Source organism: Bos indicus, chromosome 12 (genome assembly GCF_029378745.1).
Source record: "Bos indicus isolate NIAB-ARS_2022 breed Sahiwal x Tharparkar chromosome 12, NIAB-ARS_B.indTharparkar_mat_pri_1.0, whole genome shotgun sequence".
Lineage (NCBI taxonomy): Eukaryota > Metazoa > Chordata > Mammalia > Artiodactyla > Bovidae > Bos > Bos indicus.
Genome location: NC_091771.1, coordinates 27,835,475 through 27,852,452, shown reverse-complemented (window position 1 = coordinate 27,852,452; position 16,978 = coordinate 27,835,475). Strand labels below are relative to the sequence as shown.

The window sequence follows — 16,978 nt, the reverse complement described above, 5'->3', positions numbered from 1 at the left end:
CATCCATGTTCTCTGCAGTGCTCAGCACAGTGCCCTGAACACAAGCTGAACTCAGTAAATGTCTGCTCAGCTAAAATAAACCCTGCTTTGATCTTTTTTTTTTTTTTTTGCTTGTGCGTCTCACAAAGAGCTGAAAGCGTTTATCTCTTGGAAATAATCTGGCTTTAACCTTAGACTGATGTCAACCATAACCCAAGAACCGATTTCATGTAAAGGCTCATATATGCTACTTCCAAACCATAAGGGAGGTTTTACTGAAAAAACACAGCTCAACCTCTTACGGCAGAAACATGAATTCCCTGTATTTAGGCTCCAGCAACCTGTATCACTAACTTAACCTACTCATTTTGACAAGATAATATTTATTTAGTGGGTCACTACTTTATCCTGTTTTGACAAGTGGTACTTGTTATAATCCTTTTTGATTGCAAACTCCTAAAATACATTTAGTACAGAATTCTCAGTAAGCAGGAATCCTCTTCGAGTTGGATCAATTTCACGTCAAGGTCTATTTCATGCATATGTTGCTAAAAACTTGAAAGTCCACAGGCTGAGTGTTTTTTTCCTGAAGAATTGAGACTTGGACCATTAAATACTTATCGCTGACCCTTGAACAACATGGTTTGACCTGCACAGGTTCACTTAAAAGGCAAGTGCTTTTTCCTGATAAATACATAGTCAGCTCTTCCTATACTTGGGTCTTGAATTTGCAGATTCAATGAACTGTGAATCCTGTACTGTGTTTATGACCTAAAGTTGTCTGAATCCTCGGATGCCCAATGGAGGATACGGAAAACTGACGGTGGGACCTGAGTGTCCTTGGGGAGTCCTGAAAGGAAGCCCATGCGGATGCTGTGTAAACATAACAGTACTGCTGGGAAAAAGCCACGTGTTCATTTCTGCCCTTAGCAACTACCTTTAGCAGGGTGTGCCTTTAAATCAATAATTGCTATTTTTAATTATTAATTATATGGGCTTCACTGAGCATTATCAACTTCACATCACTTAAAAAGTTCTAAGTGAAAATATAAATTAGTTGAATTAAGCTTAAGCCTTGCTTTGCTTTGCTTACTTATCACCAGTTAAAATGCATGGTATTAAAATACAATTTTCCCTTGATTTCTAGTCATTTTAACACATCTGGATTTCATATATACCAAGGAAATGCTTTCTTTTTAAAAACACCTGTATGTAAAATAAATTCTATTGTGTCCCTTTTCATTTTAAGTTTATTAAAATTACATTGAAAGTTAGTTTTTTTTTTTTAATATATCTTACACAAACCCCTATTGAGAGAAGGAAGGTTTTTATGTCAAAAAGTATTTTCAAATGCATAAAATACAGCCTGGAGATTTTCATATCAAAGTGTGAACAAAGTTTACTCCTGTAACTTTTATATACTTCATGCATTGCGTGTAGGGTTTCCCTGGTGGCTCAGTGGTAAAGAGTCTGCCTGCAATGCAGGGGCCACAGGACGTGTGGGTTCGATTCCTGGGTGGGAGATCCCCTAGAGAAGGGCATGGCAACCAACTCCAGTATTTTTGCCTGGAGAATCCCATGGACAGAGGTGCCTGGTGGGCTACAATCCAAAGGGCTGCAGAGAGTCAGCTACAACTGAGGCAACTTAGCACGCATGCATGTATTACCTGTACGATTAAAATTCAATCTGTGTACTTTTTTTTTTTTAGGTGAATGGATGTGCTTTAGAACAGTTTGAGCACTGTACCACTTACACTGGTAGATGTGGAGGAAGGTCTCACTGAGCTTGTTGGTGAAAAGAGGCTCGGGAAGGTCTCGGAAGAACTGCTTCACCATGTCCGCCACGTCGTAAGCGGACTGGTCCTCATAGCTGACGTTCTCAGGGAAGTTCTCATTCATTTGACGTAAGGCATGGATTCGAGATTTCACACCTGATTTTCGAAAAAGACCCACCTGAAACAAGCCACAGGGATGTGTCAGTGAGGCTGCCTTTGGCCCCAGATATTTTCTTCCTACGGCAAGCACCTGGGGGGTGATGGGAAGGCAGTGGGACCAGGACTTGGTAAGCTGGAATTGTGGCCAAACTAGTCAATTGTAAATTACTAATTTAGCTACTCTGGGCAGTAGCAGAACATTGACTTCCTCTCCCACAAAATGAAAATAATAATAGTACCCCATCTTACAGGGCTTCGGAGAAAATAGATGTGATTGTGCTTTGTAACCTGTCAAGTCTTAAAACACCACCGATGTCATTATTGTTTTATTGTATTGTATTTAGTTAACAAGTAGTGATTAAATACCCATTATGTATCAGGCATACTTATAACTTCTTGGAGTCATCAGTGAGCAGACCAGACAAAATTCCCTGTCCTCTGGTTGTGTGCACTTTAGTAGGGGTTTTGAAAAAGTTCCGTCAATGGAAGGTTTGATAGATACCAGATAAGCAACCATATCCAATGCCCCTTTGAGGGAAAGGTTTATTGGGAATGTGTTCATGAAACAAAATAATATCATAAGCATGTATTTTGATTGAAAAGTCTTACTTCTATGCTTTTCCTTCTCCAGAATCCTTGTGACATAGGTTTCTCGTATGATGCACCTACTACTCTAGCTGGTGAGTTGTTAGGTATGTAAGTTATGGCTCTGGTGAGAATGATTCCTGAGTGGCTTTTCTTCAGACTTCAAGACATTGTCTTATGCCTTTTTTATTTTTAAGCACTTACACTCCTCTGCTTGACAAATAAATGGAGCAGTAGGGCACCATGGGGATGATGCCCCAACAGGGATGAGCAAGGGGGAGCAGAGCCCTGTGGGGATGCAGGGTCCTGCAGTGGTTTCCAGGTTATGCTGTAGGCTCCCCTCGAGTGGATCTGCCGCCACCCCAAAAGAACTGAGCTTCTCTGGGAGCCCAGGCTTACAGTGCATTAGTATGTCTGTTATTTTTAAATGCCTGCAGGGCACTGAGTTTCTCAAAACCAGTTCTTCAACCCTCCATCTGCACTCTTCTCACTCCCCAAGGGCTCCCTACTTGGCCCGCTTCCACGCTCCCAGCGGTCAGAGAGGTGGGCAGTGGCCGGACCGGGAGTCAATGCTGGCTGCTCTTCTCCTGCTCTGGAGAGTCACGCCTCCCTGGCTGCTCCGTGTGCCAGGCCGGCCTCGACCCAAGCTCCGGCGTCTGAGGAGAGCTCTCTCAGTTGCTGCTATAAATGGAGAGCAGCCCTCACTCTTTCGAACTGCAGTAACAGCAAGGGAAGAATTCCAAGCAGTTGGGGAATACTCAGGGTTTTGTATACGTCAGAGGCACGGAACACAGGGGAAATTATACACCACTACTTTTTGTGGCAATAAAGACAGAATCCTTAGTAATCTTTCTCTGCATTCTGAGGCTTACCACCCCAATTTCACAGAATTGGATATTCAGGCGGAGTGTCATTTAAAACATTAATCACTTTCTTTTTGATTCTTAAGGTTTGGAATGCCTAGAAAATGCACAAACGTTGCCAAGAAGAATCTAAAGAACATTTCTCTTCCTCTGGCGACTACTCCAAATTTCATCAAAAGGCAAGAGAAGAAAGCATGTACTGTCAAAAGAAAAGTTCAAGGTGTCAGATAAGTGATTATCGGGAGTGAGACCCGGCCTCAGTGTGTTTACATCTCTAATTCTGGAAGGAGGCCCAGGACCGGGCCTCAGGGCCGTGATACACGGGAGTTCTCAGAAGCCAAGTGCCCCGGAGGTGAATTCCTTAGCGTGATTCACAAACAGGGCTCCTCCTGTGAGTTGGGAGTATTCCATCCAAGAATTCCTGTTATTATTGTTTTTGACGGTGGAGAAATACTGATCGTGTTCTATAAAAAGAATAATGCTGACAACTGTGTGTGTGTGTGTGTGTGTGTGTGTGTGTGTGTGAGTGAGTGTGTGTGTGTGTGTGTGTGTGTGTGTGTGTGTGTGTGTGTACGTGGCGGGACCAGGTTCCTCATTCCCCTCTGTGCCTCGCCGGCGTGGATTCTGGTGCACGTGAGGTGCAGGTACACACACATCCCAGGGATGCTTTCTTTGTACTGTTCTGTCTCCAAGTTTCTTTCTAGTTTCAGCAGATACTGTTATTTCAACGATTTGAGACGTGTCTGGAGCTCTCCAGCCGCCGGGTCTGTGCTGCTTGTTCTGACTTCAGATCTCACAGGATGTCCAGAGGGTTGTCAGGTATTTATTTGTTCAGACTCAAATTCTGACAGTAACCTTCCCATCCCACCCTTATCTTCCAGGGGATGTGGGAAATATCTGTGGGTTCTGTGGATTTTGGGTGCTTCTGTTGGAAGCGCCAAAGGAATTTTTTTTTTCTAAGTCTAATAAAAGTAAAGGTGGTCTGAAATCAGATTCCAGATGGAGTACTGAGGATGGCAGAAGAGGCAGATGGGAAGGGCCCCTGTCATAAAAAATGGCACTGAGCTGATGGAACAAGTGCCCTACTACCTGCCTTGTTGTTATGTGACCATGGGAATTTTCTATTGTTTAAGCCATTTGGGGGCAGGGCTACAGGTTCCTGCAATGGAAAACTTCCTGGTGAGGTAAGTAGAAGCTTTTTCTGGGACCAGAGGGAAGAGCTTTTCTTATCCATCATCGTAGAGCAGCCAGGGCTAGGGGTTCCCAGGATTGCCAACCATCACTTCCTCTTCAAAAAGCTTTCACAGCTGCGATAAAATGCACATTTCTGACTAATTTCTTTTTGTAAGTAAAAAGTGGAGGACCAAAGAAACCACTGAAAATGCGTTTCTTCTAGGGACACCATGGTCATTGTGGCCGATGGGAGGCGACCCCAGGCCCTTCAGCTTCATTATGAAGAAGACCCAAGAAGTATGAAATGTCTTTCATTCGCTTCTGTGTCTGTCGCTGGCGGCCCGGTGACCTGGGTAGTCACATGTGGATGCACCTTTAGTTTAATGCTCTGTGGTTGCCATTTTGAAATTCTTTGTAATCTCTATGCACTTTTCATTTTGCACAAGACTCCACAAATTACACAGCAGGGCCTGCTCTCATGTACCAGAAAGTATGGCTCCAACATCCTCTCTTAATAGGGAAGAGTAGTGGTCAGCAATGCAAAACCCATTTCATAAGCTTCTCTCTTGCACGTCATCTTCATTTTCAGGGTAAAAGGATGAGTGATGAGTGTCCCTCTGGTCTGGTTTTACTGTCCTCTCTCTTTGGTCTTCCACCTAAACACTCAGCTTTGAAAAGCAAGGACTCAACGTGTAATTTAAAAAGACAGACCCAGGAACATCTCATTTTATGATGTTAGGTAGGCAGCAGGTGGAGGACACTTGTGCTGAGTATGAAGTGTCTTCACAGCATAATTGGGCTTTTAAAACTTGCTACTCCATTAGAAGGAGAGCGTGGGCATGAGTGCTGCATTAGAATTCAAGTTTCATCTAAATAATGTTAAATCTCCTACTTGGCATCCTGCTTATGCTAATCCTTTCAGCACTTAATGATGTTTATCAGGACTTGTGTTTCCTCTTCTTTAGGGATGTGCGCCACTAATGAAGAAAGGTTGGTTTTATCCAGAGAGAGAAAGATGCCTGAGAGCAGTATGTAGCGGGTTCTTATGTGGAGCCTTGCAGGTTTGGCCACTCACTGCCATGACTCCATACTCATCAGGAGCTGGGTATAACTTGGGTATCATCTACCCTTCTGTGTAGCTGATTTAGGGCAGAAATAAAAGCTCAGCCAACAGAGCCTGCTCCTTTCACACACTGCCATGTCTGCAATGATTCATAATAGAAGGTAAACATCCTTATTTCATCTCCAGCCAACTGCTCAGGTGAAAATGGATACACTGTGTTTCAGCACGAAGAAGATGTTCTGTAGTTGGGGATGTAGGCGGCCCTGTTTCAGGCCTCTGTCTGGCTGTCTTCAGTCCTTTGTGACAACCTCCTGTTTGAGAAGAATGCTTAGCCTGAGGGGAAGGAGTGGAGCAGGGAGGGAGCCTCCCTGTCTGGGGTGAGAGGCTGAGCCTTGGGACAGCCCGAGAAGGTGGTTGGAGGGGACCACGTAAAAGGAGCAGCAGAGAAGTCGGTCAGCGTGCTTCAGAGGAAGGGCATCTTAGACCCTTTGGTCCTGCACAGTCGTGGGGCTGGGGTCTCAGGATCCTGAGTAGACCTGAGTCTTCGATTCAGAGGAGGTGCCATTGGTGAAGGAAGAACACTTATCTGGCGGGTTCTCCTTCCTTGTTCTTTGGTCTCTCTTTGTTTTCGGATTCACTGGCTTTTATTTGCTTGAGTTGGCTCTTAAATCTCTAGGATAGTCTTCCTCCTGAGCCTGGTTTTCTTATTATGTTTCTCTGCTTTCCCCTCATTTCTTACTGTTACTGCCTGCCTTCTTTGCAGGGACCAGAGGGGGCCCTCTGTGTGCCCCCCACACTCTTTGCTGATGAAGGTAGGGGGTCCTTGCCAGCACTGAGTGCTTCCTAAGGGAGGGACTGGCTAAGGCGAAAGTCCCTTTGGCATCTGACAGATTCTTTCTTTGGACGGAGACAAGAGAAGGGCTGACTTGGTCATTGTGTTTACATTTACAGTCAGTATCCACGTCCACGAAATGAGCCTTTTTCTTATAAAGCTTTGCCAGCATACTGTTTTTCAGGGTAGTGTTTGTCCAGATTAAAAAAGAAAGACAGAAAATAGTTACAGGCCTGAAACAGAGACAGGGAATAAGCATAAGCCAGGGAGCAGGGGTTGATGGGGATTTGGCGCCACTTTCCTTCTCTCCATTTGAATGACTTTTGCTTCAAACAGGAGACTGGCATCAATAACAGCAGCAGTGCTGGTGATACACGTTTATTCAGAGTCTACAGAGGGCAGGACTGGTTTCCGTTCTACATAAAGACTATGCAGTGAGTGGAGTGGTGATATTACAACACATGTGTAGCCAGTCTTGTATAGGAAAAGAATTCAAAGTGACTTATAGTGATCTATAAATTAAGGATCATAGATGAGACCATCAGAGCAATAGGAAAATAAAGACAGAAAAGGAGAGCAGGAAGTAGGAATGAGGTTCACACACAAAATTCACGCATGCCCCCATGTTACATATATTAACTACAGGCAGAATGTGCATTTGGTTTCAATAATTCTCGCAGCCAATGTAGAGAGGAAAACATATCCAGCTGAATGAGCCTGGTGTACCTAATATAGACAGGTCAGTTATCCCCAAAATAACAATGCTTTCAGGTGCTGGGGGCTGAGGAAGAAAAATTCTTTGGTTCTTACAGAAAAGACACCACATGACACAATGAATAACACCATCAGCACAATCCTGACACTGAATCCATCAGTGAGCTGTTTAGGGCCACTTCTCAAAGTGTCCCTCAATGCCAGAGGTGGCATCACCCCAAAATCACTGGGGACAAACAATTCTAACGGGTGGTAGTGAAATGCATTTGTTAAAAACTTGGACCCTGGAGATAGATTTTCAAGCAAATGTTGGCTCCACCATTGACACATGGGGGCTAGCCCTGGGTGATATGGGATTGAATGAGGCAGTGAGCACAGGATACCTAATATCCCTGAAACATGCTGGGCACTTAGGAAAGGTTACAGTTATTGAGTGAAGAGTGTAGATGAACTGCAGCATTTGCTTTAAGCATTCCAGAACAAACCCTGTTTTCTCTTAATAGAACATTTGCTGATAAGCATTAGAGCCAAAGACTCGAAGAGAATCAGCCAAGAGGGGAGATGGGTCTTATATACCTTTATGAAAATTGAGAAGTTTGGAAAAACGTGTCTGAATAGCAGGCAACTCTCCACAAAACACAATCCTGGGTCTATACTGCTGCTGCTACTGCTGCTAAGTCACTTCAGTCGTGTCTGACTCTGCAACCCCATAGACGGCAGCCCACCAGGCTCCCCCAATTCCTGGGATTCTCCAGGCAAGAACACTGGAGTGGGTTGCTATACTAATAGTCCAATAAAAGTACAGTTGAAGCTTCAAAGTCCTGAGCTGAAGGGCATGGTGGCAGTGCTTTCAGGACTGCAAGAGATTAACTAGAGTGAAAGTGGAGTTGCTCAGTTGTTTCCGGCTCTTTGCGACCCCGTGGACTCTAGCCTGCCAGGCTCCTCTGGCCATGGGATTTTCCAGGCAAGAGTACTGGAGTGGGAAGCCATTTTCTTCTCCAGGGGATCTTCCCGACCCCAGAATTGAACCTGGGTCTCCCGCACCCATTGCAGGCAGACTCTTTCCCATCTGAGCCACCAGGGAATTCCCAGGGTATTGGCAAATGTTTGAGCCCACCTCTCCAAAAATTTTTCTCAGTAAAATACCCATAGACCTTCTACTTTTGATTAATGTGTGCCTTTGGTTAAAGTTCTAAAATTAAAAAAAAAAAAAAAAATCTAACGCTTAACTATCAGCTTCATTGGATTGCTCCATCGGGATGTTACTCACAAATCAATTAATGTTGGGGCATCTGCCAAAGATGAGTGCTGTTGGTTTTAGACAAGTGGTCTGTTGCTTTTCTTTCTGCGAAATAACAGGCAAGCCATCCAGGCCATTTCTCAACAAAGCAGCCATCACCACCGCAACGGTAACAGCAACCACGTTTACCTCCACTGTGACATCCAAATATGCAAAAATGTAGATGTGCGTATTATCTGAATTAAGAGTGGGAAGGGAAAAGGGCATGAGGCATTGAGTTCAATCAGTGATGGCACTGAATGAAGAAGTTACTCCTGTTCTTTTCCACTGAAAACTGCTATTTGATTCATCAAGAGACCATCCTGATTCTAAGTATGATCTCAGCACTGGGGTGGAGACGACATCAGTTCATGAGTTCGGGTGGCTTAGCTCATTCCTGTCTACTTAGCTTAAGGCCAAGGGTAAATCAATGAAAAGTGCAAATAACCTTAGGTTGGCACAGATTCTTCACATGGTATTAAAGAGTAAGATGAATAGAAGCCATTATAGAATAGTTACCTGAAAATACCCTCAATACTCAAGGTTGCAATTGATCAAGCAGAAACATGGCTTTTATTTTGGACAGAATGTCTAATAGAGAAACTAATGAGTATTAATTAGGAGGAGCAAAAGCCTGGCCTGGTTAATCATAGACTAGGTTGCACTCTGGGCCATTCATTGTCCACCATTGAGGCGGCCCCCACAGTCCTGGAGACGGAAAATGGTCTCCAAAAATTTTGTTCAGCTTGAGCTTTTTAATCAACTCCACAAGATGAAGGGACATTTAACTTAGCTGATATTATTTTCATGTTTTACTTGCACATTTAAAAAATATATAAATAAATTTAAAAATATAAACAGTTATGGTGCTGCTTCAAAAAAAAACTAATAAAGGGAGATATAAACACCTAATTCTAGTTTAAAAACAAACAGGGATAAAAGAATGCTATGAAATCAGTGGTGGCATTGAGACCGTAATTAAAAGGAAATGCAGTAGATAGCTTTACTCCCAGTTTCCGGGGAACACAAATTAGCCATCACAGGTACAAATGATCAGTGTTAGCTTTCTGCAGTCACTCCAGGGTGTCCTTCAAGTTGCCAGTGAGGAAACATCCTCGCATGGCTTGATGAGGATGTCACTTGGTCAAATTAAACAGTGACCTCTAAAGATGACAGTGCCTTTTCTTTCGGAGGCGCATGTCTTGTCTGACCCTGGACAGATCTGATCTGGCTGGTGCTCTGTGCTGCCTGGCCTGTGCCTGGGGCTGATGACCCTACCTGATCGAGGCAGTTGCTGCGTAGATACCTCAGCGCTTGCTGGATGCTCTGTGGCAGGGGCTGCCCAGTTCTCTGGACGTGAACGATGAGGGGAACGCCAAAGACCGCCTTGTCTCGATAATCAGGAACTTTCATCCTCTTCATGAACTTTGGAACTGCCCTAGAATTCACAGAAACCAGGTCATGCACGCCTCGTGGAGCACACTGCGGGGAGAGGCTGTGAAAGCAAGAGGGAAGCCAAGCTTTTGTTGGAACATCTGACAGGCGCCGGGGAATTCAACATTTCTCCCTTGATTATTCACATTACATTGGAAGGACTGTCTGTGCCCTGTGCCTCTAACTGTTAAACAGGGTGATTCACATTAGCAGAATGGATTTATGGCCCTGCTTCTAAGTGCTTGACATTCCAGTTTAACTGTGACGGACACACTTCTTAAATGATAAACACTTTAAAGTCCCCAATAAGACAAAACAAAACAAAATTAAAAACTACATCAGAAAGAAGAAATTTGGTTGGGGTTGGGGGAGAAAGAAGAGAAGATAAAATATTATGTTAATATCTTCCCTTACTTTTCTAGAACCAGTTGTACTTTTTAAAGAAAATTTTAATGCACAAGCATATGTTGATTTGACCACACAATTTATAACTTACTTATTATATTTTATAAAATATAAACTGCCGATTCTTCTTTGTGCATAATATATAACATATGACAATCAGCAGCACATCTTACGTTTTTCCAAATCCATCAAATTGTCTAAAATCGGTCCACATTCAAGTTCCAACATATGCTTTTGTGAGTTCCTTATTCCAAAGGTTTACTGCATAGTCTTGTTTTTATTAGCCAATGAAATAAGAGCGGAACTGTATTTGAAGAGTTCAGTGCTCTCAGAATGAAGCAATGCTCTAAGCGTGGAGCTCTGCATTGGGCCAGGAGGTACAAGAAACAGATGTTTTCTTTGCAAACTGCCAGAATTACTTTATGGCAAGTTTATTTTTAATGTCTCTGTTCACAACTAATCACTCTTTACTTGGAGCCTGACTGCCTTCCCTGGAAACTGACAGAGAGCTACAAATAAAGTAATGCTTCCTGTAGGCTACATCTCATCCAGGCTTTGGCAGCCCAGGGGTGGACACTGAGGAAGAACTCTGGGCAATTTTTGTTCCAGAAAACTGGCAGTGAAGAAAACAAACAGATTCCTCAGAACTCAGAAAGCAAACACTGAAGTGCTTGCCATCACACACTGAGCCCTGGAATAAATGGTCTGCTCCAAGGCGAATGGGCTACGCACCACGTCCAGCCGTGCTTGTTGGACATGGAGTGTTTCTCCATGATGGCCGTGAGGCGGAGCAGCGAGAAGCGCTGGAGCAGGTTCAGCTGGCCGGCTGTCTGTCCGCTGATGTGGGGTGATGCCGTAGATGGCTGTGGCTGGTGTGAGAGCTGGAAGCTGTTCCACCGGAGTCGCCTTTACCGGAAAGACCGTCAGAGAAGCCGGTCACAAAAGGGATGGGTTTTTCAGAAAACATGGGATATTACCGATTTTTAAGTAGCTAATCAAAATAGTTTCCGAGCCAAGAGAGTTACAGAGCAAATGGAGCAGAAAGACACAAAATGCACAGAACAAACAGAAGAAACTATTTTGGAAGAAGTCATTATCTGTTTCATTGGTGGTGTTAGTTGCTCAGTCGTGTCCAACTCTACGACCCCCATAGACTGTAGCCAGCCAAGCTCCTCTGTCCCTGGGATTCTCCAGGCCAGAATGCTGGAGTGGGTTGCCATTCCCTTCTCTAGGGAATCTTCCCGACCCAGGGATCGAACCCAGGTCTCCTGCATTGCTGGAAGATTCTTTACTGTAGGTGCCACCATTAGGAGGCTTAAATAAGTGATATAATAAATGTTATATGTTAGTTTATTCCTAAATCCATTCCCACAGTGTTGAAAGCACCTGAGACTGTGTGTGTAAGAAAGAGAGAGACGTTCAGACAGACAGAGGCAGAGATAGAGATCACACACATTTGGGAGCTGTAGAGTACAGTCACACTCCCGTCCTGACTCCACACTCTGACTTGTGACAGGTGCAGATGAAGCTCTCCTGACGTGACTGTACAGCAGTGAGCCCGAGAGACATCACTGCCTTGGGAGAGACCCAGCAACACGTACAGTAGGGCTGTTCCTACTGGTTACCCCCTTCCAGGCCATTTATCTAAGGTGCTTGTGAAGTGATCATAGTAAAACAGCTTTTATGTGCTTTGTATTCTGCATTTTAAAGTCAAAATAAACATATGAAGTACTGCATACACCTTAGATCTCAGAAATTTCTCATAGAACTTTTTAAAAATTTAAGATTTGGCAAAAGAGATGCTTGGCAAGGTCATGGGAAGAGCCTGTGCACGGGCAGTGGGCCTGGTTATCAGTGCTTTGCACATAAGAAGCTCAATTTTTTTTTTTTTTTTTTGCATAAAACCAAGATTGAAACAAATGTGAGTTAACATGGATTCAATCTGCACAAAAGACATACTACTGTTCAAATAATTCCCAACCACGTACATCGCTTAGACCAGTGTTAAATATTTAGAAGGTACTCTATAAATGTTTGTTAAACAGACCATAATTATTATGAAATGGATTTAAACCTCATTTCACAGAGCCATGCCACCAACCTGTTTGGCCTGGTCAGAGAGGCCCCTACTCCTGAGTCCCTCCTTTCTCTGACCCCAGTGGCCTCTGACTCAGTAAGAGATGCTCCATCTCTTTCCATGTCACTGGGTGTGGTCCGACCTTCAGAGACAGAGTTGCCTTCGAAATCCAAGGTGATCTGATTGGGAGAGGGGAAAGGGGAGAAGCCAGCCTCTCCGGAGCTGTGTGTCTGTGGTTCGGGTAACACGTTTCTGGACCAGTCATCCACCACCTCCTGGAGCCCGTTGACGTGATGGAGGATGTCATCCAGGTGAGGGAAGAGGTCATCCTTTTCCAAGTCCAGAAGGTCCCCGGTGCTGGCATACAGGTGGGAGCCGGGGACGTTGTCGTAGATGCTGACCCTACTCGCCCTGTGGCAGGACCCCACGAGCCTGGGCTCCCTGGCCCCCGGGCCGGGCTGTCTGCCCAGGGAGATACTCCCGGTCCTCCAGCTCGCCCCGTGGCTGTTGTCTGTTGGTGAGAGGCTTTCGATAGAGAGCGCCTTGGGGAAGGTCCCTGGCTTGTGGTCCTTGGGGACGTGCACCACCAAGTTCTCTTGCGAGTGAAACTCGTGCGCGTGGTGCTTTCGGTCTCCCGCGTCCTGCAGCGCTGTCCCGGCCAGCACGTCCAGGTCTTCTAGGTACATGCCCCCGCGCTTGTGGGCCTCCTGGCACTTCCGCTCCTTCAGGCCGGGCGTGCTCCCCCCGCTGCTGCTGTTCTCCGAGGGGCTGCTCTCAGCGCCCCACTTGGTGGCGCCAGGAAGCCCGGCACTGCCGGTGGCGGGGGGCGAGTTCTGGAGGTGTCCGTTTGGGATCTGGACGCACTGCATGGCCCTGAAGGACTCGGGCTCCTGCTGCAGCACGGGCCCGCTGATCACCAGGCCCCCGGGCCGCCCCTTGTGCCTTCCCTGCGCGCCTTTCCCTCGCAGCGTTTCCATGCGTTTCAGGAACGACTTGGCTCTGGCCCGGCTGGGCTTCTCATTCTTTGGGTGCAAAGGGTGCTGGAGCCCGTCTTTGGAGGACGGCAGGAGGCTGTTGCCCACCAGCGCGGCGTCCAGCATGACCGGGCCGTCAGCGCAGTACTGCCCGGGGCCCTCGAAGGCCTCCCGGCCGACGCCGTGACCACCAGGCTGGCTGCGGCCGTCGCTCCCACCGCTGCTTTCACTGTGAATGGAGCAGACCTCGGGCTCGCTCAGATCCGTGAGGACGCTTTCACTGCTGGTCGTGTTTTTCATCCTAATGTCTCCCGACGACCCATTTCTGTCTCCTCCAGGAAACAGTGTGTGGAGGTCGTCCACGCGAGACCACCGGCGGCTGGTTCTTTGGAAAGTCCATTTGTTGCTGATGCAGAGATCTTCCTCATCAGAGTCGTCACCCTGGAAAACAGCAGCAGGATGCTAATAATGTACGGGTGGCGGGGGTGGAGAGGGCAGTCTGGGGAGCGTGGGCATGGTACCCCTGCCTCCTCCTTCCCTCCCTCCATGGGTGGACCCTTTTGCTGGTTCCTCCACCATCTTTATTGTCCTGGATGACCTCTTCCTTCCCAGAAGCTGGAAGATCCCTTTCCAACCCGTCCAGCTCTCTTCCCTTCAGTTTTCCTTCCTTCCTTCCTCTCTAAGAAGCTTCGTGGACCAATTGCTATTTCCTTCTCCAGAGGATCTTCCCGACCCAGGGATCGAACCCAGGTCTCCTGCATTGTAGGCAGACGCTTTACCGTCTGAGCCACCAGGGAAGCCTAATCATCTGGCTAGACAGGCTAAATATAAAACACCTGCAGTTCTCCCTTTTTGAGTAGAAACTTAATCTTGCCATAGAAGGCACTCACTTCTTTCCCTAAATCTCTTTACGGAGCCCTAGGACCATATTTCTAGCTTTCCTCTTCTGAGCCTCAGAGTCACTAGATCTCAAGCCAATACTCCTTAGTCTCCCAGACTTGATTCTTAGCATATGTTCCCATGTAAGTTAACAGCCAAATTATCTCCAAATTCCTGCAAGTGGAAATTTGGGAGCCATTCTAGAGATTCCTGGTGGAGGAAGGTCCCATCTCAGCCAGCACCACCAGGCCAGCCTTCTTGTTTTTAATTAGCCCTGGATCCGAGTGCCTTCCTGGAACACGGGTATCTGGGTGCTATGGCCCCACCATTTTCCCCTGTCATACACCTCACACATTTCTCTTACGTCTGGGTTCTGCCTGAATTTGTAGCCCCTGAGATAGGAGAGTCTGGATTCCCTGAATCCAGAGATGGCTTTGTTTATCTTTGCAAATCCCTGGGCCTGGCCCAGCACAGATGTATAACTAATTTCCTTTCCAGATGAACTGGATCATCCATTCCTTCCTTCTCTTCATTATGTGCATTACCAAGATCCGACTCTGAAATGGTTCTCAAATCTGCTCCCTCGTTCATATCTTCACTCTCATTCCCCAGTGTGGGCCCTTGGCACCTCTGGCTGGGTTATTACAGTGAAAACCGGGCCAACATCCTCTCCATCTAAACGGCTTTCCACAGTGTAATCCAAGTATGATCACAGGGTTTCCCGGTTTAGACACTTTCTGTTCCCCTTAGCTCTCCGAAGTCTGGGTATGGCATTTTCAACCTGACTTTCAACCTGAAGCTCTTTCGACCTAACTCCAGTGTGCTTTTCTTATGTTAGCGGTTCCTCCCCATCTTCTGCATTCTGCTCCCTGACCTGCAACTAGGCCCAACACCCAGCTCTGCGACAGGATCAAGAGCCTAAAGGGTTTATATTGTCCCCTGTCCTTCCCTGATCCCTGACCATTCTTGGGTACTCAGCTTCATGGGTCTCTTTGAAGCCTTCCTGACAGCCCCAAGGCAGTGACTATGCTTCCACTGTGCTCCTGTAGCATTCGGTTTAGATCTTTATAACATTTGTTATAATGCTATCTTAATCTCATGTCCCAAGCACCTACTCTCAACTGTTACAGATAAACTGAGCAGGACCAGGGCCTGCTTTTCTGTGTTGTATTCATATTTATATCCTCCCCAATGCCGAGCAGAGAGTAACTGCTCTCTTTCTCTCTATGTGTGTGTATGTATATATATATTAATTGGACTAAGTGTTATTTCACTTTACTTTGGCATCCGGTTCCAAGCCCTGGTTGCCAGTGCAAGCAGTACCAGTTAGACTTAGGTGACTGTCTGAAAGTTGCTTACTCTCTCCGAAGTGCATTTCTACCATTTATAAAATGGGACTGAAAATTGGTTCTGCATCATAGGTTTGCTTCGGGGATTACATGAAATAATGCACTGACCAATCCTTCACTGAGGAGTATTTTGCTTATTGGTTATTTTCTCGTGTTTGTTCAGTTGCGTCTGTGCTTCCTGTGCGTGTAAGATAGACGGCTTATCCATCTTTCTATATATCTGGCATCCACCTTAACTCCTCTGGACATCGCAATTATTAACTTCAAGGAAAAGTAAACAGATGCTCAGTCAGTGAATGTGGGATTCTTCCATTCTTATTCCCTGAAAATCTAGGTTCACAGGGATTAGACTAAATGACAAATTTGAACTTTCAAGTATAAGGTAGAAGAAAGTAGAAAACCATGGCAATCACAGAGAATTTCATAGCTGTGGCAGCATGGTGGGAAATTAGCTTTGAGTTTTAAAAAAGTTGCATAAAACTTTAGCGAAAGAGCTTAAAAAGTTGCCCAAATGGAAAAAGGGCAAGACTCTAGGATGAAGACTCAAAAATATCCTTTCTTCATAGTATTTTCTACCTCTTCTTTCCCTGTGATGGATACAATAAACCCTGACATCTGAGGGCCATTTAAATATCAGGTCCTGTGACAGTTTGAAGGTTGAGTTTATTGGATTTTCATGTCGTATTTCAGGAAGCTAGGAGAAGTTGATATTAAGTAAACATTCTGAAAAAAACCTTTTAGCAAATAGTTTCTGAGAAGGCAAAAGAAGGATATGCTTTTAAAGAAAATACAGATATTTTAAAATAGAAACTACAACATTTAGTGTTGGCTCCAATGAGCTCTCTAAAGCAATCCCAAACTTGGTTACTGATGCTAGCAAACCACATACTAGTTGGAGAAGGACTTCTTTATGTTGGTTTAGAAAAGATGCCAAGCCGGGCACTGCGGGCTAGGGATGGAAAGCCCACTCCTGTCTGCTGGGCTCTAAGACCTTATTATACTGGCTCTGGGCAAAAAGAGATATTTACAACCCAACCAAGGCATGTGAAAAAGTGGTAAACTCCTAGGGAAAAAGGCAAACAGTTCAGGGAAATTTTGCAGTATTTAGATGGTTTGAACCAAAACAAACAAACAAAAATCAAAGCAATAAAAAACAAAAATAAAACAGAGAAAAAAGGAAAAGATATCTATCTTCTTTAGTATGCAATTATCAGAGTACATCCAGAGGGTACTGACATGATTCTGTGTCTGTTTTTTCCCACTGGTGCAGGATCTTTGAAACTGATAGTGACATACAACTAGAAATATATTGTTTAGTTATAAATGGATACTAGAGATGCAAGGTAAAACACCATAAATATAATGAACACTGTGTATGTTGTATATGAAAGTTGTTAACTGAGTAAGTCCTAAGAGTTCTTATCACAAAGAAAAACAT

General features: G+C 45.1%; 1 protein-coding gene across 7 annotated transcripts in view; it reads right to left on the bottom strand.

Annotated features, from left to right (window-relative positions):
• STARD13 (StAR related lipid transfer domain containing 13) overlaps positions 1-16,978 on the bottom strand; it is a 492,634-nt gene that overhangs the window by 12,192 nt on the left and 463,464 nt on the right. For 4 of the 7 annotated variants that reach the window (XM_070800199.1, XM_019971413.2, XM_019971412.2 and 1 more), the window contains 4 exons: positions 12,363-13,753; positions 10,994-11,167; positions 9,701-9,917; positions 1,734-1,932 (listed from right to left, as the gene is read on the bottom strand). In XM_070800199.1, coding sequence (XP_070656300.1) covers positions 1,734-1,932; positions 9,701-9,917; positions 10,994-11,167; positions 12,363-13,753 — 1,981 coding nt within the window. The remainder of the gene's footprint in view (positions 1-1,733; positions 1,933-9,700; positions 9,918-10,993; positions 11,168-12,362; positions 13,754-16,978) is intronic. The other 3 variants (XM_019971415.2, XM_019971414.2, XM_070800198.1) reach the window with 1 other exon arrangement.